The following is a 22740-nucleotide window of genomic DNA, read 5'->3' as shown; positions in this document are numbered from 1 at the left end:
GAGGCAGCTTACCGTTGAAAGAACGGTTTCAGTTCAGTTCACCTTTACAGTTCATAAGCCGTGCACCAAAGTGCAGTAGTTCCAGCTGCTACAGCTTCGTTCACTGAGGGAGACTAAAATCAGCGAATGAGATTGAGGTTTGCCTGGATGACTGATGCACCGAAGTGGTATCAGTTCGTAAGGAATATTCTTGACTTGATAAAAACATACGGTGTTTATTTGGGGTATTGATCATGCACGCCTTAGTGATTCAAACCAGTTCCTCGGCCCATATTACTGTAACGCCTTCTAGTGAGTGAAAAGTCCCACAGGTCGTCTTTCAATAGTATCCGATGTACGCCTTGCATCAGCAAGCTGTATCAGCACAGGAATGAGGTCAGAATGACAAAGTGTGCATTAAATTTGAGGACTGCGTAATGATGGGAGATGGTATAACAAAAAAAAATAGAATATTGTATGTAGATATATACATGTTCATGTCATTCACAAGAGGATACCATTGATGTTATGTACAAGGAGAAGACGAAGCGCTGTCCGTTATTGTCGATGGAGTGCAAATTTGGTTTGGGTGCATTCGTAAACTGGAGGTTGCGTGGAAGACGAAACCACAGACTGCAACAAGGAGTTCAAATCTACAGTACCCGACTGGTCTGCATGAGTGGTGGCGTTCGGTGGGACGAGCATCCGCAAAAATACCTCGGAATCCGAAACATAACCCGTTGGCTGGGTTGTTCGCGGTTCCGTTGGAGTGGGCTGTAGATAATTAGAAGGAAAATGTTGGGCTCAGCATCATGCGCGTGAAAAGCTTTGAAGATTCGATGAAGGTCACCTTAGTCAGTAAACTAGTCAAACGACGTGAATTTATGGAGGCCTTGATGGACTTCGGTCGAACTGCATCTGGTCATGCTAAAGGGGAGCATAACGCACTCTCCGACGATAAGAGAAAATGAATCCGGAAAAAACCCATTGCGGCCTCAGCCTCACGGATAAACCGGCCAAAATTTTAGCAACACTCCTGCTCAGTATGCTTTCCACCGGTCAGACGCACTACCAGCGCTAATCAAAAGGTTTCCGTCTGGGGATTGTGCCGATCATACTTTCATTCTGCGTTGAATAATAGAGCATGGCTCAAACAACTTACTGTTGTATCTTCCATAGACTCCTGCGCTGTCTCTGACCGACTGCAATGCCCTGAGTAACATGATACTGTTTGAAGAGTCCTAAACCTGTCGGATTGACAAGATCTTAATACTCGTCCACCAAAGTCTCAAGGGAGTCTTCATTGAACTTTCACACCGGAGTACGGCACGGGTCACCGTTACCTTCAAGCCGCTTGAGCTACACAATCGATTGGATATTGTGTACTGGTCTCAGAGGCCATAGAGGCGCGCAAATTACGAAGCATATCTAGACATCCGACCCTGAATACTTCGACGACTTCGCCTTACTGGAAGAGGCTCTTGGTGGTACTAAACGCTACCAAGGTAACAGAGCCTTCTAGGACAATAATTTGCTCTTTTTAGGTAAGGTTCACCACAGGAACAAAATCCAGGTCTTCCAGGATGTGCCAAAACAAGGGACTGTTAGTCACCGAAATCTAGAGTAGGTTAATTGATAAGCTCACCCATAACGCAATCGGAAGATAGCCACGATATAGCAAAACTGGCTCTACATATCTGGCAATGTGGACTGCAGCAGTTCGAACACCTAGTCAGGGAACCGGGTAACGGCTTCGTGAAGAGTGCCGTCAGTCCCATCTGTGTTGGGACTAGCAATGTCGCTTAGAAGGTGCGACCCGCCTACCCTATGTTTGGTTAGTCGCTGTAGGATTTGGCGCAAGACCGATGCTGACTGCTAACGACCGATATTCGCTCTACGTGGTTCACGCGCGTGTTGATACGACAAACTAAGAGAACTGTTGAGCAAAAAGAATATGAAACCGACAAACGTACCAAGACGTGATGAGGAACACGTGCGTCACCAAACTCCGCCGGTGTTTCGTGATTGTAGGATTGCTCCAGCAAATTCGGGTCGAGGTCTTGTGTGTCCAGTTCCGCATGATGCGTGTCCATTACGGCGGCTATATATTCAAGACAAAAGAACGGAAAATTCTGTGGTTTGAAAATACGCACAAATAAGACCACGAGAGTGTCAGTGGCCTTCCAAGCCCACCTGAACAATCAGTCCAATGCTATAAAGAAGGAAGATACATAAATAGTGGTGATATCAGATCAGATAGACCAGTAATTCCCAAACTGGTTTATTCCGCGCACTACTTTCAGTAAATCACAAAAGATCAACCGCATCCAGGATCACCAATCCGAAAAAATAGTTCCCCACACGAAACGCTCACTCATAAGTACTACGCACAAAAGTATTAACCACAGACACTTAGTGGTATCTCTTCGTGTTTTAACAATGTGATACAGAACAACAAGAGGAAAATAAAATTTCATTGTAGCAGATAGCTTCTGACATATTTCTATTGGTCACACCGTGTCACTCAAAACCCAAGTTACCAGAGAAACTAGACGACAGATGAATGCAGCATGGAAACTATGATATCGCATCGGTTGGGTTGGCTTTTGGTGGCGCAAAAAAAAGAACATCAATGCAGAACCTTCTGTGCCAGTTAGAATCCGATGGCGTTATTTATGATAACAGGTGCACAACAGAACGTCGGACTTAAATAGGATAACTTCTACCATTGGCGATCTTATAAAGTTGAGAACACGGCGACGATTTGGAAAGTTAACAATCCAGAGATGCACGATGAGGTTAAACGTAGATGGAATGAACAAGATGAGTTTAATTGAGAGAATTTAGCGAGTCACCAAGACGTTTCATGACTAGTACACGTCAAATAAACTCATGATGATAAAAGCAATACATTGATTCGATAGCCGTTTTGCCGCAGTATTTCAAGGCTCGTCAGGTTGAGGAGCCTAAGACTGTAGACTAATTTGATCATCATGACTGTACTACAAACGATGGCATCGACGGACGCCATTCAAACATTGAGACGCCGGCAGCGTCAAAATAGAGGGTGACACATGTCGAATGACCTAAGGAGCTCTTTCTGCAGCGATTCCTGGCAGCTTGTATTCAAGATCTGAAACGTGCTCAGAGCACCACGTAGTTAGTAGGTATTCGTTCGCGGCGTCATGGTTCGTAACCTAGTGGTGCACTCAGACGACCTAACTAAAGCTATACATGGCTACAGATATTTTCCGTGTTCTGATCACAAATCTTGTGGTAGTAGCACTAAATTCGACTCGGTGCTAACGGTGTGGCTCTTCTACTATGAACAAGTGTCCAGTCGCCTAGCCATTTGAAAATTTGGCCAGCCATATACATAATCTGATGTATATGACGGTGTAACAATTCCATAGTCTAGACAGTTGCCTCATCTCGAAACGCTTTATGGCCAAACCGAATCTGTATGGATCAAAGGTCCGTATACTGGTCTTATAGATGACTGTGTTGTGCTTGCACAACCGCAAATTTACCTCGGCTTGATCTCGTTTAGAAGTTAACGCGAATGTTTCTAAAGCATTAGTCTTTCGTCAACCTAGCAAGTCTGTGTGGATAAACTTCGTACCCTTCTGAAAATAAAAACTCGTCAAACTAAACAGCTTGAACTTGTAGCGTTAAATAACGAAAACAACTCACGGAGGGGCAATCTGGGAAGAAGTTCACCTGGCAAAGTTCGACCCTTTCACAATAGAAAAATGTAAACTAGAACCAAACAACAAAGCTGACTTGCTTGGAAGATATGACGCTCATGCTGACAGTAGGTACGCTTGATGATAGTTTACAGGCAGGATAAAAGAGCAGATCAAATTTTTTTTAAACTTCACAAAGACAGCGCCAGCAGCACCATGGGCAATACTGACCAAATTTATGATGCACCCAAGCGTTTCCAGCGCCCTAGTGACAGCCCGGTTGAACGATACAAATAATCTGATGCAGTCCGTTTCCCTCAGTTTTTTGGTTTTCTGCCCTTCTGTTAATTATGGATCCGTAATCGATCGACGATCAAATCAGCCCTCATCAGGGTCCAGAAAAACGTCATGCCTACAGCCATTCACTACCATATGGTCAATGGTACAAAAATCTAATCGTAATATGAAATGATCGAACAAACATCAGTGGAATGCAACAGAAGGCATGCAGCCGACTCGTTTTACGTTACCGTGACCATTCAAGCTGAGTCACCACAAAGAATTGGCTGCCGCACAGGGTAGCTCTGAACGATAGATTGCTGAGGCCTTTTAGGCGCTGTAGTTATTAGGCAAACAAAATGAGTGTGTGTTAGAAGCAAGACAACGGAAAATAGTATCCAACATGCTAAATGAAACGCACCGGCCATGGAATCGGTCAAGGAAATGTCCCCAAAGGCTGGAGATTCCGAAGGGATATGCGGTGTAGATGCGGAAGGACCATATTTGTGCAAGTATTGAAAATCGCTCCAATTACTGTCTCCGGGTGTTTCTGCAGTCTCCTCACGCTTGTAAGAAGTTATCTCGTTCAACGGTCGGTTGTTCCCTTGGTTGAATTCCTCCGTCTTTTCAACCGGCACCGCATCGGCAAGGATAGTAACTGCGCTCAGGCCGGGCAGGCTTCCCGAGTCGGTCCGTAATTCTTGTGGAGCCACAAAGTCGGTGGTGGAGGAAGGATGGTAGATAGTATTCAAAAGGGATACAAGTGTGTCATTGCTAAATGCAGACATTGAAGACTGATTGGTTCCGTTGTGTTCAAGAAGTGGACCAAGGCTGAGGTCACCATCCAGACTGACGAACGAACAGTTTGGATTCAAAGATGTGCCTAAAGGTGTGGTGACTGTAGCTGCTGTGAATGTCACTCCGGGGATGAAAGAAGAACCACAGGCAGAGATGGCTGTTGATGCAACACTCGGAACAGCAGTCTGAAGAATGAGTGAGTTGATGACAAGTGCAAGTTACAAAAGCAATGGAAGGTAAGTCGTCAACGTGAAATGACGCCACTTGGAAAAAAACGATCGAAAAATGACAGACATTGCACTCTAAACGCAAACTCGCATCAAATCAGTGCGATTTAAAAATAGAACCCCACAGGCCACCAAACGTTAAGGACCAATAGAACCATATAGTAACAACAAAAAATAAAATAACCGTGGGAAGAAAGAAACGAAATGTCTGCCTGAACAACGATTTCTTAATTTATTCCAAACATTTTCCAGCTGGTTACATTCAAATGACTGTTCACTTCGTTCAAGAAATCGTTAGGAACCTGACCACTGGTTAATAGTCAGATAATATCCCTGAATCAGAGTAGGTTGAATTCGAACTAAGAATAAATATGTAGTGGATATTTCCTGGAGGACTGGCGGCGTACGCATAATCGTTATTACTCGAATAGGTTCCGTGCCCGCAACTTCGTATTTATCTGACCCTTCACAAGACATGAAAATTCATGAGCAGTCATACGAACATTCACCAATAGTCCACGTCTCAAAGAAGTTCAACGCATGTGTCACAAAGTAAAACAGTTTGGAGGAATAAAGACTTCACACTTCCCTTCTGGGAAAAACGTTGGTCCATTTCACCTATGTCCGCAGGGAGCTGAAACCTACAGTTAACGATGGTCTAGGAAACAAGTGAGAGGACTCAGTTTAGGAAGGAATAAGAGACAGTACTACTCTTGTGATGCTGATATCTGTAGTCGAACGATGAGTGATGGTAGGAGCCATACAAAAAACGGTGCGCCTATTCACTATTGTCAGGTTACTCTAATAGATGGGCGAAACGTCTCGAAGAATAGCTCTGGTCCGCGAAAAGACTAATTCAAGGTCACGGACGTTGGAATGCACCAACATATGATCCATAGTACAGTGCGGGCCAAGCATAATCTTTCGTGAGAAGTTCCCCGAGTTTCCCTTCGCAAACAATGAGAGTCCAATGAATGCATATGCCAACTTCTTGAAAGTATTAAGTCGCGGTAGACGCCTCCAAAGCAGTGAACCAACTATTAGTGATCGCAACTCATATATTCGTAAATATCATAAATAGACGTCTGGTGTTTTGGCCGCCACTCAGAAAGAGCCGAATGTCTGTTTTAATATCTCCTTGTTACGACCGACCCAGGTGTTAATTTCACCCAAGAAGAGGGGGTGATGACATCTGACAGCCGCTTGTAGAATTTTTCTATAGTCATTCGACTGACCACTGTGAATCCAACTCCACGTTCTTCTGAACTACCTTGTGAAGTTCCAGACCAGCAGAGTGTAACTCCTGTGGATTTCCTTGAATGGCCAGCCGAGTTTCGTCAAGATCGGTCAGCTTCATAGGATGGCCCTTCAGTAGCTTGTAATTCCTTCGGGGCTATCACCTCGGGCACCATTATCCTTCCTATGAGCTGACGATAGCCAGCCACTAATACGGTTCCCTACAGTCTGATAGGATATGGGCCACTTTATAAACCGCTGCCTCAGCTGTTGTGAAAAGCGAAAAACATGTTCATAAACTCCTGTCACTTTTGGGTTTGGTAAATCAAATGCCCCTAAATCACATACCCTTACAGTGCTCATAATGTGCGCGTCGTAACAAAGCTCAGACTGCAAATAAAAACGTTATACCCACCTTGAACTCAATCTCCGTTGATTGAGATGCGGGTATCACAGGTTTTGAAATGGGTACTGTTGTCAATGTGGGAGTGGATGGTGTAAGAGAGGGCAAACTGAGCGGAAATATGTTGGATGAACGGCCAGATTTATGAGAGGAATGACTGCCGCGGCCAAGTGTGGATGTTCTCCGACGAGTATTGTACGCTTTCATGGCATTCAGTGAGGACTGTTTTGATGCGGATGTTACAGGCGAGGAAGTGATAGTATGACGCGGTACGATTGTTACGGGCGATTTCCTCGGTGTAATTGTCGGTGTCGCGTCCGGTCGAGGTGCAAGAGGAGTCAGGCGTGGAATGGGCATTTTGGCGCTTGGAGTGGTGCTAATCGGGCATGTGCGTGGTGCGTCTGGAGTTCGCTGGTGATCCAATTGTCGTTCAACAGCAGTAATTGGTGCCTGTTCATAAAAAGGATCAAAAAGACAATAAAAGTTTACTATTCACAAGCCGGTGTAAACAAAAAGTTGACAAACCATTGGAGAGACCACCTAAATGGACTGGTTAAAAGTTGCGACCTGTGAAAAGTTTGTTAGCGTAGTACGCCACAGGGAACTAAGGAAATTTGGTCTTTTCTGGAGACTGTTTCCTTCAGAGGGGTAGACTGACTCTTCAGGGTACAGTAAACACGAATGTGATGGAATAAACAAAATGACAAGTTCAATTTGTATGAGAGCACAGATAGGTTTGGTAATAAGGCAAAACGGCTGTTGGGGAATGACTTGCCTTGGTACCTGCGGGTTTAGTATAAATGACGAGATTGGGCATCTGCACCGACGCTACAGTTGGTGGTGTCTGTAGTACAGCCAGGTGACTAGCTCCTGTGGTTGTCACCTTCGGAACAACAACGGCCGGCGAGGCTGTACGAGGCACACTTTGGGTACGACTCAAAATGGGAGCATCTGTCATTGCTTGGCTTGATGCTGAGAGTGGCACAGTCGTCGGTGGCATGTGTGGTAAGGCTGTCACTCTTACTGGAGTGATTGGGGGCTGCATCACATTAGCTGCAGCAGTAGTAACAGACGAGGCATCCGCGGGTGTGTTATTCGGTATCAATGGGGCACACGATCCCGGTGTAGAATTGGCAGGTGCCGGCGGTTGCGGAACAAGAGTAGGTTTCTTCAACATATGTGGGGACGATTGCTTTGTGGCGGGAGATATGAAGAAGATAGTCAGAAGTTAACAATGGGCAACTGTAGGTTAAACTTAGCACCAAACGAAAAAATTCGAAAAAGACAGGGACGTGAAACTACCGGCCGGGGAAGTCCACAATTGTCCTCCGTTACCAGGTGGACAAAGACAATGGCTTCATGCCACCGTTTCTGTACCTTTGCTGATCTAACTGGCCGCGTATTCAGCAGTCACTTTGGACTTGCTGGGTTATGCCCGCCTAGGAATCCGGGGGAAGAGTGCTAATACGGTGCGAAGTGCAACACACAGAAGGCTCACCTAGCCTACCAAATAGATAGATGTGGGGAGCATTGCTTTGTGGCGGGAGATATGAAAAAGATAGTCAGAAGTTAACAATGGGCAACTGTAGGTTAAACTTAGCACCAAACGAAAAAATTCGAAAAAGACAGGGACGTGAAACTACCGGCCGGGGAAGTCCACAATTGTCCTCCGTTACCAGGTGGACAAAGACAATGGCTTCATGCCACCGTTTCTGTATCTTTGCTGATCTAACTGGCCGCGTATTCAGCAGTCACTTTGGACTTGCTGGGTTATGCCCGCCTAGGAATCCGGGGGAAGAGTGCTAATACGGTGCGAAGTGCAACACACAGAAGGCTCACCTAGCCTACCAAATAGATAGAGGTGGACCTTAAAATTGGCAGCAACTTACAAGATGGTTCTCATTAAGCCAAATACCGAACAAAGCTGAAGGGAGTTGCTTACCAGCCAGTCTCTATGAAGAAGATAGTCACTGGCATTCAGATGTAACAAACGGCGGAGTCCGTTGCCGATGCCATGGCCTTCTGGATCGCCCGGCTGATAGTAGAGGAACCCACTGTGACAGGAAGGGCCTGGATTGGACTTTGGACAGGTGGACTTTTCGGTTGTGAATAAATACTCGAATCGAATCCGTTCCGGGCAACCGAGTGCGAGAAACAGAGTAAGAACCTTGATTCCACGCGCTGCCTTGAAAACGGAGATGCATAAACAGAGGGCGGGGCTGGAGTGGGATTATATCAAAACACAAAAAGCACTAGAAAACAAATTTTCTGCCTTCCCCTGATGAGATTCAATGAAAACGTATAAAATACTGGATTCCCCACACTGACTATTCCAAATGGCCTTCTCATTCAGCCAAAGAGTGTCACTCCGAAAGAAAGCAGTTGCGAAACAAATTGGCAGTTCTTTAACAGTTTTACTCAAACGAACTAGAAAATCTTGCGTGGCAAGCGTCCGGCTCGTCCAGGTACATTCCTATTTGTTGTACAAAAATAGGCACTTATCCCTCAGTACTCGAGATTGAGACTGCCATTGCAGCTATCCTCTTATCGTAGTCTGTAAGTTTCGTTTTTCAAAATTTACAGTTTTCTGCCCTCCAACAGATTTGTTGGCAACTTCCGCAACACTAGCAAAACTTGAATACATCCCGGTCTGTAACTGAAGTGACTGAATAATAACATCCCTGTCGAATACGGTTCATCAGTTCGAAAAAAGGTCGCGCGATCTGACCAAGAGTCATCGGTGACCACGAGTTACACTGTCGACTCTGTCCATTTTACCGTCCGTCTTGTTTTCATCGCCGATTATCCCTTACGCCGTCGAATGTGGTGTCTGTTCAGCACACGTGTCACGGATTATTTAACGGACATGGAAGAGCCGATAGGAAGTGTGTTCAGTTTTCAATCTAAGTTACTAAGATCACCGAAGGGATAGAGCTGTTTGTTGTACGAGGGGGTGCGGCATTACGCCGAAGTTAAAACATATGATGTATACAAAGAGCATTCTAAAACTATGGTGAATACCCGCATACGGCAAATATAAGCTGACTGCGGTTGTCGAGCTTAAGGACACCTGGAGGTACTCGATAACACTATAGTTGTCAGTATGCAGTGAAGCAATTTAGCTTGAGTTTGTCAGCTACAAACCATGTGCCAAGGTACTTTGAATCCAACTACTGCAAAATCATTCGCTGAGAATCGGGAGGGTGAAGACAAGGTGGCAACCTTGCCTTCTCCCCGTTCTCTTCTTGCGGTGACGAATCAGACAGTAAAATAGTGAGGACCAGAAATCTTACATAAAAAGGCGAAAAGAGGGGTTACCTTAAAAAGCTAGCGCTACTGAGCAACGGCGGATAACCCGTTGGACTTGTGGAGGACTATAGGAGTTTGTATCAACAAACGCAAGGTATACTCCATAAAACCAAGTTCAATGTCATGTGGAATAAGGTGTCAAACAGTGGGGTCAATTATGCATGTACTCTAGTTATCAAGACCAATGCCGAAAAGCTATTGAGCATAAACGTTGTGAAATCATATGACGCTATTTGTAGCAGTATTGTTCCAGATACTAGATAAATTGCAACCGACTACAGTGAAAAGATATCGCACAAAGTAACGATCTTGTCGGCAGAGCCATAGACAACAGCAGCGTGCCCCACTGTGATACCACAACACGTCAGTTAAAACGAAAATGTAGCTGTTAGGGAAAATGCAAATACAAACATAAAGCCCACTACTAGCTTAAAACGATCATTCCGAAGCGACCAACAATGGGACTGTGTGAAAGGCCGGAAAATAAATCCAAAAACAACAAACCATCGTCAAGTGAACATCAGCAGAGAGATACTGGGAAAAGATTTGTGTTCCATGTCTTGCGCTGGTGCAAGAGTAAACAACACAACTCATAAAAAAACTACCTCAAAGCTGACACCTTGTGACAGCTGCCTCCCAGTTTCACGCAGATCCAATTCAGACGCTGCTGTAGATGACGAACTTTGTTGTGCAGCAGCACTGCTGCCGCCACCGCTCCCGGCAACAGAAGTGGATGGTAGCGGGGATGCAACAGCAATAGAAGAAGGGCAATCATTATAATCGACACCTTCATTGGCTCCACGAACGGAATCACTAGATCCAACTGAGAGCTCTGATGTGTAATTGGATTCTGAAACGAGAAAGTAACGGAAATTTGGGCTTTGAACCTCAGGAACCCCAGTTGGTTGCATGCAACCAAATCGCCCAGCTCAGCGAACAAGCCAACGACCATCGAAGTTTATTATGTATTTGACATCAAATAAACACAACACAACTTTACATGGCACTATTGCTGACCCGTACCAAGATTCAAAAAGGCCAAGCGAATTCGACTGCATTAAAATAGTGATCACAATAGAGATAGTCCTGTGAATGAAATGCAGTCACAAGGTTTTCGTACACCCAACATTTACGACTGTATTGAGTACTTTACCGACAGTCGACAGTTGGGTGGTCAGATTGTACCGTTTTGGAGATGGCTCCTACCAACCCGTTCTTCTTAAATGGAAATCAGCATCAATTTACATAGATTAAGAAGTGTCCGTCGTCTGGAGAAGATATTTCACTGCTTCAACAGTACTGTAGCAAAAAGTAGTAGTACGCACCTATGCCGAGAAAGCCTCGTAGAACGGTAAGTCAGTAGAGTACCCGTCGTGCCTTGACTGTCCGTTCCACTTTATCTCAATTCTGGGGTGGTTGGACCTTAGGAAGAAATTTCCAGCCATTGTAATCCCATGGTGTTAAGCAAGAACTTGGTGGGCCGCCTGCTACATCATCCTCATCATCATCGACAGCATGACATCAGTGTTCAACAGTGATGCTTCGCTGCCTGGTGCAGAAAAAACTGCTCGCTCCCAGCTCTTCTCCAAGATGGATCTTGTGAGGGTTTGTCGCTGTTGTTGTTGGTGGTGGTGGTGTCATTAGCTCGAAAAAACTCACCGTGGGTTGAAATAACGCAGCGCAGTTCACAATCGCTATCGATCTCTCTAAACCAGGCTTGAGCGAAATGGAGCGATCTCAGTCCAGTTTCCTCCGGATTGAATAGCAGTCCACGTCTATCAAAATAACTTCACCGTTAGGGTAGCACCTGCTCTACCATCCAACATTAAGGATCATTGGTTGTGATCCAATCACATTCAATAGTGCTGCCCAGAAAAACTATGGCCGAAAAATACTCTATCAATATGTGCTGAAACTACAAAACTGATTTCCTCACTGCCCATATGTCGTGCTCATGACAAGTTCCGGTCAAAATTACCCATTTCTGAAATCCCAAATACCCCGCTGATTGTAAAAAAAGATAACACGGATAGAAACTTGGGTTCCACCATTAAACCAAGACCGAAACCGTCACAAAGAAAGCAAATCAGCAAGGAAAAGCAACGGAAAACGAACCTGCTGATAAGGGTAACGCCGCATTCGAGTTTGAAGTCATGGGACCAGCGGCATTGGTGTCTGTTGTGTTTCGTCGTTCCAAATAAGAACGGAGGGCGATATCTCCCGAACGAATTCTCGCTACTTCATGTAGACGAATAGCTCCATCGATAGTTTGGCTTGGTGAGGTCCGTATGAGCAACCGTGGCATAGGACAGTTGTGTGCCGCAGGAAGACCAAGTAAAGTTTTCTGGGATAATACCAGAGGATCCATTTATATGATGGTTAGCCACATAAAATAATGAATAGTATAAAAAAAATTGCCCCACAAGTAATGAGCCATATGTCGTGCTCATGACAAGTTCCGGTCAAAATTACCCATTTCTGAAATCCCAAATACCCCGCTGATTGTAAAAAAAGATAACACGGATAGAAACTTGGGTTCCACCATTAAACCAAGACCGAAACCGTCACAAAGAAAGCAAATCAGCAAGGAAAAGCAACGGAAAACGAACCTGCTGATAAGGGTAACGCCGCATTCGAGTTTGAAGTCATGGGACCAGCGGCATTGGTGTCTGTTGTGTTTCGTCGTTCCAAATAAGAACGGAGGGCGATATCTCCCGAACGAATTCTCGCTACTTCATGTAGACGAATAGCTCCATCGATAGTTTGGCTTGGTGAGGTCCGTATGAGCAACCGTGGCATAGGACAGTTGTGTGCCGCAGGAAGACCAAGTAAAGTTTTCTGGGATAATACCAGAGGATCCATTTATATGATGGTTAGCCACATAAAATAATGAATAGTATAAAAAAAATTATCCCACAAAGTAATGAGGGAATAACAGGAGTGGATAGTCCTCCTCCTCGTGAAAAGCTACCATGAGTTTAGGGAACAAAGTATGAACGTTGATTAATTGACTGTGCATGAACATACGTACTTCAATCGTTTTGCTATGGTGATCTAGCCATCCATCTAGTAGTCTTCGTTTCTAACGAAGTCGTTGCTCTTAGTGCACAGATAGTGGCCCGCTAGACCATAGTTTCCCCATACTCGAATGGTCGCGTCTGGCTTCATGCTCTACCGTGCTAGGTTTAAGTCTGAATTGAGTTTAGTTCAGTCTGGGTTGTTTGGTTCTAGTTCCCTTTAGTAGTATTTACACACCGTTCAGTTCCAAGCCTTTCTCAGAAAGGCCACGCAGGCGGAGGTTCCTAATGTAACCAAGTGGTTGGACCAAATGGTTAGAGCGCGAATTTACTGACCGGAAGGTCCGTGGTTCGAACCCGACCTCTGCCTCTCGACTTCCCCTGTCTAGGCATGGGCAACCTGGCAGTATCCCAGCCCTCGTGCCTCCTTCGAGTAGCACGTCAGCTAGGCACTGAAGGGGTGCTACAGCTGGACGACTGATTGAATGAATGTAACCATTAACAGATCAGTGCAGCATGATCCCAGCAGCTCACTAAATTCAAGTAACGGGTTGTTCCCGTGATTTTTTGTATAGCAAAATGTGCTACGCAGAGTAAGTTTTACGTAGTCCTATTATTCATCCGGTGCTCATGGGCTCAAGTCAATTACAATCTGATGCGCGAATAGCATGAATTTTCAGTACCTAAGTGGAACAGGACTGCATCTGGTGAAGAGACGTGTTGCAAACTGCCGCTTGTAACAAAGATGGTAAGCCTAGTGGTCTCATGCATTGGAATGATTGAAGAGCACGAAATTTAAACGAGCTACTTTAGTCTCGATGAAAGAGTTGGCCATATGAGCATTCGCTGCATTGGTGCCGAGACCTCAAAGGCTTAGATCTCCGTGGAAGCTATACCTTAAGAAACTGGTTAGATTGAATTACATCCAGGAAGTGATTAGTAGTTCCTCGGCGCAGTGTAGCTCTTCAACAGAGAATGTGGTAGACCTGAGAAGTGTTTAAATAATTATGCGAGCGCCGCGCGTGACTTAAAACGGGGTCACCGGTTGATGACTACAAAAGATGTTTCTGGATGTAACTACTCATAAATAATCAACAATATAAAAATATAGTTCAAAGTAGAATGCACGACCAACCGCAAACCCCGACTGCCTTCAAGGCACAATATAAAGTTTGACGTTGAAAATGTAAGGACGACTTGGTTATGATATCATCACTGACAGCAATACACCAGCAGTGCATACTGGCATCTAACTACGGAATGGCGGTAGGTTACGTGACGTGCCCTCCAGGGCTTTCGGCTGGGCCTCAAAACCATAAACTAAGACCACTCACACAGTTGCCCTGGCCACATGATTCCATAACTGAAGCACGTTGGCGAACGTTGCTCGCGCCTTGATTATCCACTCAATGACTTCATATTTGTTGTAGCACAATCACAGCTACATGCGGCCAACGAAATATGTGGACCCACCAATAAACCCAAGGGATTGCTTCTGAAGTATCAGAGGAGCACAAAAGGATTAGAATCTGAGAGCACAAAACACATACCCATAAGGAAAGTCACTTGTGATATCCTATATTTTTCCATCCTATTTTTCGGGGAAAAATAGTGATCGAAAGAGTAATTCGCACCAACCAAGCCCATTAATCTCCCTCTGTAAGTGGTTTTGACACCTAGGCTCACGGTCACTTGGAGTGTGAGCTCAATAATGAAACTGAATAAAGCACAATGGGGGGTGAGCGTATAAGTCGTACAAAGAAGCTTCTGCAAAGTTCACAGTACAGACTAACCTAACCAAAGCTGAGGAAATGTAGGGCAAGAAGACTGAGAACGACTTCAAGGGCACGTTCCTCTGGCCAAGAAAAGTTAGAATGGTCGGTCTATTCACAGAGTCAAACCTCCTTTACATTTGAGGAAACGGCGATTGTTGGTCGGTGGTATACATGGTGGTACTCAAGCAGGTGAAAACGTGTAGGACCACCGATTGACCCAACTCCTTGGGACAAGTTCATGCTCTCAAATATGTAGAAATAACCTAGTCAAGGCGGAAGACAAAGATTCGACTCCCTTTTTTACTATGTTGGATAAATCTTATTTGGCCCAGCAGCCCCATGGTGCTCCAAGGCATTTCAAAACTTCGTCGATTGAGGGGGATATGTACTCACAGAGAATCGATGAAAATGAGCGGGCCGCTTCAGAACTGTTTGTCCAGCCCATCTGACTCGACCCAATCAACATTGGATATCTTCGAGATCAGCAGATCTTGTTGCTGCCAGAAAGGCCATACCAGCAACTAACGACTATGATGGCCACGCAGATCCACCAAACGCCAAATAATCAGGAGCTTACAGAATGACGGAGAACGCTGGTGGATTTCGAAGGCACAGGAGATGGAGAAGGCTTTCACTGCGGACAACAGCCGCGCCCTGTTTCAAACGATCTTATCAACGGGTCAAGAAAAGACACGTGTCAGTGAGACAATATGCGAAAAAGATGGAACAGCAATTCACCCCCACAATCGCCATCTTAAGCGGTGGGCTGAGCACTTTCAAGAACAGTTCACCTGATCTCCTTCAACACAACTGCTGGAAGAACCTAGCGGGTTCGAATGGAACAATGACACCAACCCGCCATCAGCAACCGAAATCCAGTGTGAGATTTCAATCCTGAAGCGCGACAAGGCACTTTGTCCCAGATGATCTGCACCCCGCGCTCTCTAAAGAAGGTGCGGACGTCCTGGTGAACAGTCTGACAATTATACTGCAGAAGATTTGGAACGAAAACAGAATACCAGCCGAACGGAGCTCCTCGACCGTCATCCCAGTTTTCAAAAAGGGAGCAAGAACGTCATGCGAAAACCATCGTCGTATCAGCCTGATATCCGTCGCATCTAGGGTGCTCTGTGGCATTATTTTGCGCAGATTGACGGATTATCCAGAGCGACAGATTCGTGGGAATCAAGCTGGGTTTCGCCCTGGTCGGGGATGCATCGACGATATCTTTGCTTTGGGACAAATTATTGAACAGCGCCACTCCTTCAGACGTCCCACGTTGGTAGCTTTTCTGAATTTGAAGGCTGCTTTTGATTCCGTCGATCGTCAGCAACTTTGGCAGTGTCTGGCGATCAAAGATATTCCTTCCAAATTTCTCTCCCTCACGAGGGCACTCCTGTTGGCGCGTACGAGTATACGGGAAGCTCTCGCCTGAATTCACCATGTCCGGTGGTGTAAGACACGGCTGTTCCCTTTCCCCTTTCCTCTTTAACTTTGTTATTAATACGCTGCTTGCAGGTGAGCCAATCGACGTGATAGATTAATTTTTTTTATCTGGGCAGTTATACAAGTTCCGGTGGACTGGCTGCAGATGAGATTATTTCTCGAATCGGAAAGGCCAGGGCAACTTTTGGTAACCTCCGACACCTATGACGCCGACGTGACGTGAGCTTGTCTGTCAAGGGAAGAGTGTACACTGCGGTGGTGCGATCCATATTGCTTTATGGATCAGAGACGTGGCCTCTACGGGCAGAGGACATTCGGAAATGTCACTGTTTGATCATTGGTGTCTCCGCCACATTGGTCAGGTCTGGTGGGAACGTCAGATTAGTAATGCTGAGGTACGCGATAGATGAACTCCTCACGCTTCATAGGTTGCGCTGGTTAGGACATGTACTCCGCATGCCAGAAGACCGTCTGTCTCACAGAGCTATCCTCGCCCAGCACTGTGCTGAATGAAAGCGACCGAGAGGTGGACAGTGTATAACCTGGCAACGAGGTATGAAAACACTAACCAGTAAACGTAGTCGGGTGGGCAACTGCCATCTTCTTGGATGGGGACCCCGGGACTCAAAACACCGGTGGTGGAAACGGCCCAATCGCGCAGTCAGTGACGCTCGTGCATCAAAGCTATCGCCTTTAATGCGTAGCTACCCGATTTCAGAACAAACTGAACATGCCTTCACCTCCAAGGCTTGGTTATATGTTCCACTTTCTCGTCTTTCCGGTGATCGAAACTGTAGCAGCTGGAACAAATGTACCTATGGCACACGGTTTATAGCCAACAAATTGAATTGAATTGACACAGTTTTACACTAAGCGAGTAGACTTCATAACAAAAGCTCGAAATTTAGGTATCAAGCTGTAAAAATCTGTCGTACCATACGTTCCGTGGCAAGCTGCCACTTCGTTTCAACCAGTTGGATGAGATCAGAGAGCTGACGATTGATATCCACCCGAAGTCGTAATCGTGGATTCTGTTCAGCCTCCAAAACACGCCACAAGTCAACTTGCGAAGCAGGCACAAGTTCGATCCAGACATCTTCGGGCAAGAGAAATTCATAAGTTGGTGCTAAATTGGATGGAACGAAAAGACAGAAACAAACTAAGTCAGACACGTAGGGCGAAATAAGAGTTCAGCAAGCAAGACACCAGCTAGGCTTGAAAACAAAGAAAGCTCTTACGCATACTATAAACCCGGTTATTGCTGCCTGATTCAATTTAACTTAGATGTCTGGTGCATCCCGCCATTGCGGTTGGCTCCCCTAGCACTAATCACTCTACATTCCCTGTAACCTGTAACAATATGCACAGATTTGGTTGCTGAAATTGCCTACCTATTCTGCATTTTTGTGGTACCCATCAATGTTGCTTGCAAATGAGATAAAAGTGGATGGGGAAGGGACTTAGTGCTCCTGTTTAGGCTTGGGCAAGCCGACCTTCAAGATTCCCTCAAGTGGCAAGGCAGTTGTGTACCGCAGGGTTGTTACTCGTTAATACAAGGTGATCTGGAGGCAAAGTACTGTCTCCTGTGATGGAAGTATGGACTGTAATGATGGAAAGTCAGTGCAGGTCGTCACCTCATGGTACAGCAGTTCTAATGAACACTGTCACAATCCCATCAATAATTTCCGTGCAGACGGCATTGATGAATGGGTAACCTCGGTCCACCTGATGAATTTGTCAGTAGTGACTTCAAGTAAGTAAATCCAGCTGAAAAAAGTAGTTCTTCCTCCCAAAGAGAGTATACGAAGCAACAGAGTTGAGGCAATTAAATAAATAGAAAGAGAAATCCTGTCCAACAAAGGAGGGGATGAATTTGAGCGAGACTACGAAGTAGTGAACAGTGAATGGGCTTTAGTGACACAGCAGTTCTGGAGTAAGTTGATGTGATCAAGAACTACTTGTCGCACATTTGAATGCAGCAGCATAGATGTACGATACTGGAAGACTGTCAGAATTCCACAATGCTATTGAACAAAGCAGTGGAAACTACAATGTTACGAGGTTAATTCATTTTCTACCATATCTTCCGTCGCAATACGTGTAAAAAGAGGTAAAACGAAAAAATGCAGAGCTAGTTGCATCATTTATATGAAACTGAACTGTGACGAGACCAATCAAAGGCAGTCCCAGGGCAACTCTTACGTCCTGAGTGTGCCGTACAGGCCTATATTGATTAATCAATACTGCCTCGAAGAACTTCAGCCGAGGTGGACGGTTGCTTCTTGCCAAAAACTGAAAAGCGGGTCAAAACTCAACCCCGTGACCTGTCGCGGATTGGATGGCTGATGATCGATGGCTTGATTTTCCGTTCTTCCCAAGTTAAACCAGGGTCAGCCAACAGTGTACGATGTTCAGCCACCTCAGCAAGCTTGCCTCGAAGGTAAATTAGTCTTTCTCCATGGATTAGTCTGAACCAAAGCAGATTTGGGACAGCAACTTGTAAAATTGAAATACTGTTCAGCCCTGGTAGGCTTTCAGTAGATGGAGCGAGACAGAGTACGATCACTATTCCTGGTGATCAAAATTTGAACAAAAAGGATGGTTTCTACCTCAAAGTCACAAGAAAAAAATGTTTCGATGGAGTGCGTTGAAATGTCAATTGCTTACCACTAATGTGGTTTATTTCTTTAAGTGCCGGACACACTGGAGTACGCAGCATGAACCTTCGGCCATTGTGCCTGATAATAGTGGTCCTGTGAAATAATAACATTAGGAATGCGTAGAGTGCATCTCAGAAGTTGAATTTAATGCAGAAAATGAACAACGCAAAACCCAGTACTTACCCACAGTGTACCAGTTCGTTGAGCCTTTCACCCAGGCGATGATCTAGTGCTATTTTGGATGGAAGAAAGAAGCAGTACGTTCGCGTGCGCAAAAGAATAGGCAATTAACTGGTTTAACCCACCTACAACAATCATAAACTCACGTTTTTTTATCCGTGTTCGAATAACCGAGTAGTTGACAATGGCATAAACCTCACGCACGTGCTGTGGTACAGCTTCGGAAAACTTTATATAGCGCCTGACTTTATGCCATGTTTGTTGATAGAAGAAACGAACCTGTTCACGCGTCCTTCCTCCACACGGGTCGTTCAGGTCCGACTGTCCACCACAGTGAGTGGTAGTGGGATTCGCAGACGAACCCGAAGAGGCAGAACCAGACTGACCGGACAAATTGGTTGTGGCGGAGGTCGACGAAAAACCTGGGAAGACAGTTTGATACGAGGCTGAAGGAGCTGAACCTCCAGTTGTCGGATTGCAGTCCGTGGTTGTATTAGAAGTAACATTAGTTGTGTCTGTGGTTGTGCGGTGTCCTCGGGATCGGATAAACTTGGTAATCTCTGTGAAATTTCGACCGTACTAAAAAGTATAAAACGATATCAAAATATTCCAATAAACATGTTTTAGGTGTTTGGTTTATTCAGTTCATAGTTGTAAGACAACTAGGCAGATGTTCTGTCTTGGTAAATAAGACCGAAGTACTAGAACTTGATCGCCCCGGACCAGCGCAGTGAGTTTCAGCGGCAAACTACGGCAAATAATTCCATTCCAGAAAAGCTTGGGGCCCAAATAAACCCCCATACAAACCAGAAAGAGCCAAAAACAAGGCTCCGAATCTTATGTTTGATAACAAACGAACAATACAAATCCAAATTAACCATAAAACTGCAATGATGGACAGAATACTTCACACAGCTTCAGAAATGTCATTGTGTACAGCCACTACACTTCAGAGCTCAAGGCAACGGAGTAGGGCCTGGTAGACACATTTCAAGAAAGATTAAATCGACAGCTTTCTAAGTTGGAGAAAATATTATGTTCACAAAATTCTAAGCCAACCGATTCCAATAACTTAAGGTGTGAAAGCGAAACCCATTGGCTGGTACATTTCTGTTCTGTCGCAGGTCTCCCAAAAAGAGAACCGAAGGTACAGTTGTCGATCTGTTCGAGTATTCTACCTCATTGCCGAGCGAGACGGAAAAGTGGGGTGGAAATAAGTGGGTGTACACAGTGCCAGTTTATTCTAAATGACGAAATCACCATTGCGGTCGAGAAGTCAAGGGCAGCTTTTGCCAAACGCCGACGCCTATGGAACCGATGTGACGTCAGTTCACCTGTCAATTGCATAGTATCCGGAGGGGCCATGCTATCCGTACTTCACCTTAGATCAGAGCCGTAGCCTATTCTGGTGGACATACAGAAGCTTGTCATATTTTACCATCAGCGTTTCTAAGTATTGTCCAAATCTACAGAGAAAGTCGGAGTCATAAACCTGAGCAGTCACGTGGTTCTTGAAAGAATCGACTCTCCCACGATGTGCCAACTACTCACACTCCATAGGCTATACTGGTTATGCCATGTACTACGCATGCCGAAGGACCGTCTATCCAACGAGGTTTTTTTAACCAAACCCTGCGTTGAGTAGAAACGACCAAAATACGGACAGAGCACAAAAGTTCTCATCAGTGAATTCAATCGAGTCAACAACTAGCAATACACTAGACGGAAACGACAAATCAACTGTTAATGAAACTGGTAGATAGGGTCCAGTCCCACGACCAAGATACCGAAACCATCGTCTTCAATGTGTAGCGGTCTCCCCTACTATTTCAGCGGAACGATTAGATGTCGATGTACTGGTTATGCATCGGCTGCAACGGGTAGCTATATTATTTTCGTTTTCGTACACCATTATGAAAAAGCTGTAACAACTGACCACAACGCAACCTTGGTCAAGGGGCAGTAGCCTGACACATAGCTGAACTGAGCTGAATTGAAGTGAAACTAGCCGGTGGCAAAAGTAACGTCAGAATAAAATAGGTGCTGTTGTTCTGGTAGTATTCAGTGATTGGTGAGTTTGGTAGTGTGTAAAAACAATGACTAGTAGTTCGTATTAAACGAAATGTGAAGTCACAGGAGACAACCTGAAGGTCCTTTAACATAATACAGTAGAACAAGACGCTCGCAAAGGTTATTGCATAACCAGAGGGGATGTGAGACGACTATAGTCTGTGCGCTCATGAAATGTCAAAAAAAGATAATGAAACCGACTGAAAAGCTAAGATGCCGGTGGAGGCCATAAGAATCGCCGTTGCGTGAAACAGACCACTGGTTGCATTCCGATAAAGGCTAGATAAAGAAACGTGTTCAAGAACTTCTCTAGGAATGTGCCTTCGAATAGCTGTAATTGCTGCACTAAACTGCCAACAGTTTTTTTAGAGTCGACAGTTTTCCAATCGATAAATGCAATCGAAAACCAACAACAACGTACCTACGCAAATCACAGACGAAAGTTCATCAAAAAAGAGATGCTGATGCACCTGCGAGACACTGTAGAAATGAAATAAACTGAAGGATTAGGTAAACCAAGTCAGTACAGTGGCTGTCATCGGTCCTCACCGGTCAGTGAAGCACAAACGAGAACTTACTAGTGACCAAAACACAGATCAGCATCACCACCGATTGTAACGCCGGTGTTTCGTTGCGATGGGAGAATACCAATTTATTTCACAGGAGTTTTAATGGGAAAAGTGTGGCTAAATAGGCCACATACATGAAATGTCCCAAAGTTTGCTCAAGTAATTTCAGTACATTTGGATGGACATGATATAGCAGCCTAGCACAAGTGGTAGTCTCCCTCTACTAGGTCCACTCGTTTTGGTTTTCAAAAATCAACATCATCCGCAACAACCACAGTAACTGTGAATAGCGCGCAACTCAGTGTGGTTGTAGATACTACCTCAGTGTACAAGTTTGTTGTCTAGATCCCAAATGGTAGGAGGGGCCGTGGAATTACTATCCATCATTGTTACGATGATACCAAAAAGTAGGGTAACGAAGAGGTGCGATATCCGTTAGAACAGATGCGTTCACGTTAAGGTACAAGAATATATGCCATAAAGAGTACTGTGTGTAAAACTGTTGCCACTCACCAAACGCACCGCCTGAAAAAATAGTCGACGGTCATCAGGATTCCAGGTGCCTCGCGTTCCATCTGGATGAGTGGATATCACTGGGATTATTAGGATCATTACCTGAGCGTGTCTTCACTTTATCATCAGACGTAAATTTCGCATCTTCTGACCCAACCTGGCCTGTCACAGGTGCCGAATTGGTCAGGCTGGACATGGCAGATGGCATACAAGATTGATCTGACGGGTCACCAGAACAGCTATTCGCTGTGCACTGAAGTGATTCATTCGTAGGACTCATGACACGGGCATGGTGACGGGCCTTAACAATGGCCGCGATATTTGGCGCCTCGCTCAGTGCACTACGAGTTTTCATGATTCCAGATTACCTGCAAAAAAATGAACTTGGAATGTGCATCTTCTGCGCGCATATATGTGCAATATTGCATATTCATTTCTGAAGTGACAGGGTTCCAGAGGGCCTGACTGGGCACTCGTGCACACAATGTATTCAGTGAGAAGGATGTTGATTCCACTTTTCTGAAGATCAGGTGACCGTGGACTTGTCCGTCCAGCTTTGGAAGAGAAACCAATGCAGATATAGATTTAAAGCG

The 22740-nt window shown here is 45.1% G+C and overlaps 1 protein-coding gene across 1 annotated transcript; it reads right to left on the bottom strand.

Moving 5' to 3' along the window:
- Positions 1-306: 306 nt before the first annotated feature.
- On the bottom strand, positions 307-22502 carry T265_00671 (hypothetical protein; the record flags this gene model as incomplete). Its single annotated transcript, XM_009164499.1, has 11 exons — positions 307-753; positions 1953-2080; positions 4366-4927; positions 6621-7058; positions 8551-8793; positions 10523-10767; positions 12033-12261; positions 17091-17281; positions 19121-19574; positions 22148-22209; positions 22250-22502. 11 exons carry the CDS (start codon positions 22500-22502, stop codon positions 538-540), a joined length of 3021 nt encoding a protein of 1006 aa, XP_009162763.1.
- Between the last annotated feature and the right edge of the window lie 238 nt (positions 22503-22740).

Source organism: Opisthorchis viverrini (genome assembly GCF_000715545.1).
Source record: "Opisthorchis viverrini unplaced genomic scaffold opera_v5_6, whole genome shotgun sequence".
Classification (NCBI taxonomy): Eukaryota; Metazoa; Platyhelminthes; class Trematoda; order Opisthorchiida; family Opisthorchiidae; genus Opisthorchis; species Opisthorchis viverrini.
The sequence above is the reverse complement of the archived record's forward strand: the minus strand, read 5'-3'. Positions and strand labels throughout refer to the sequence as shown.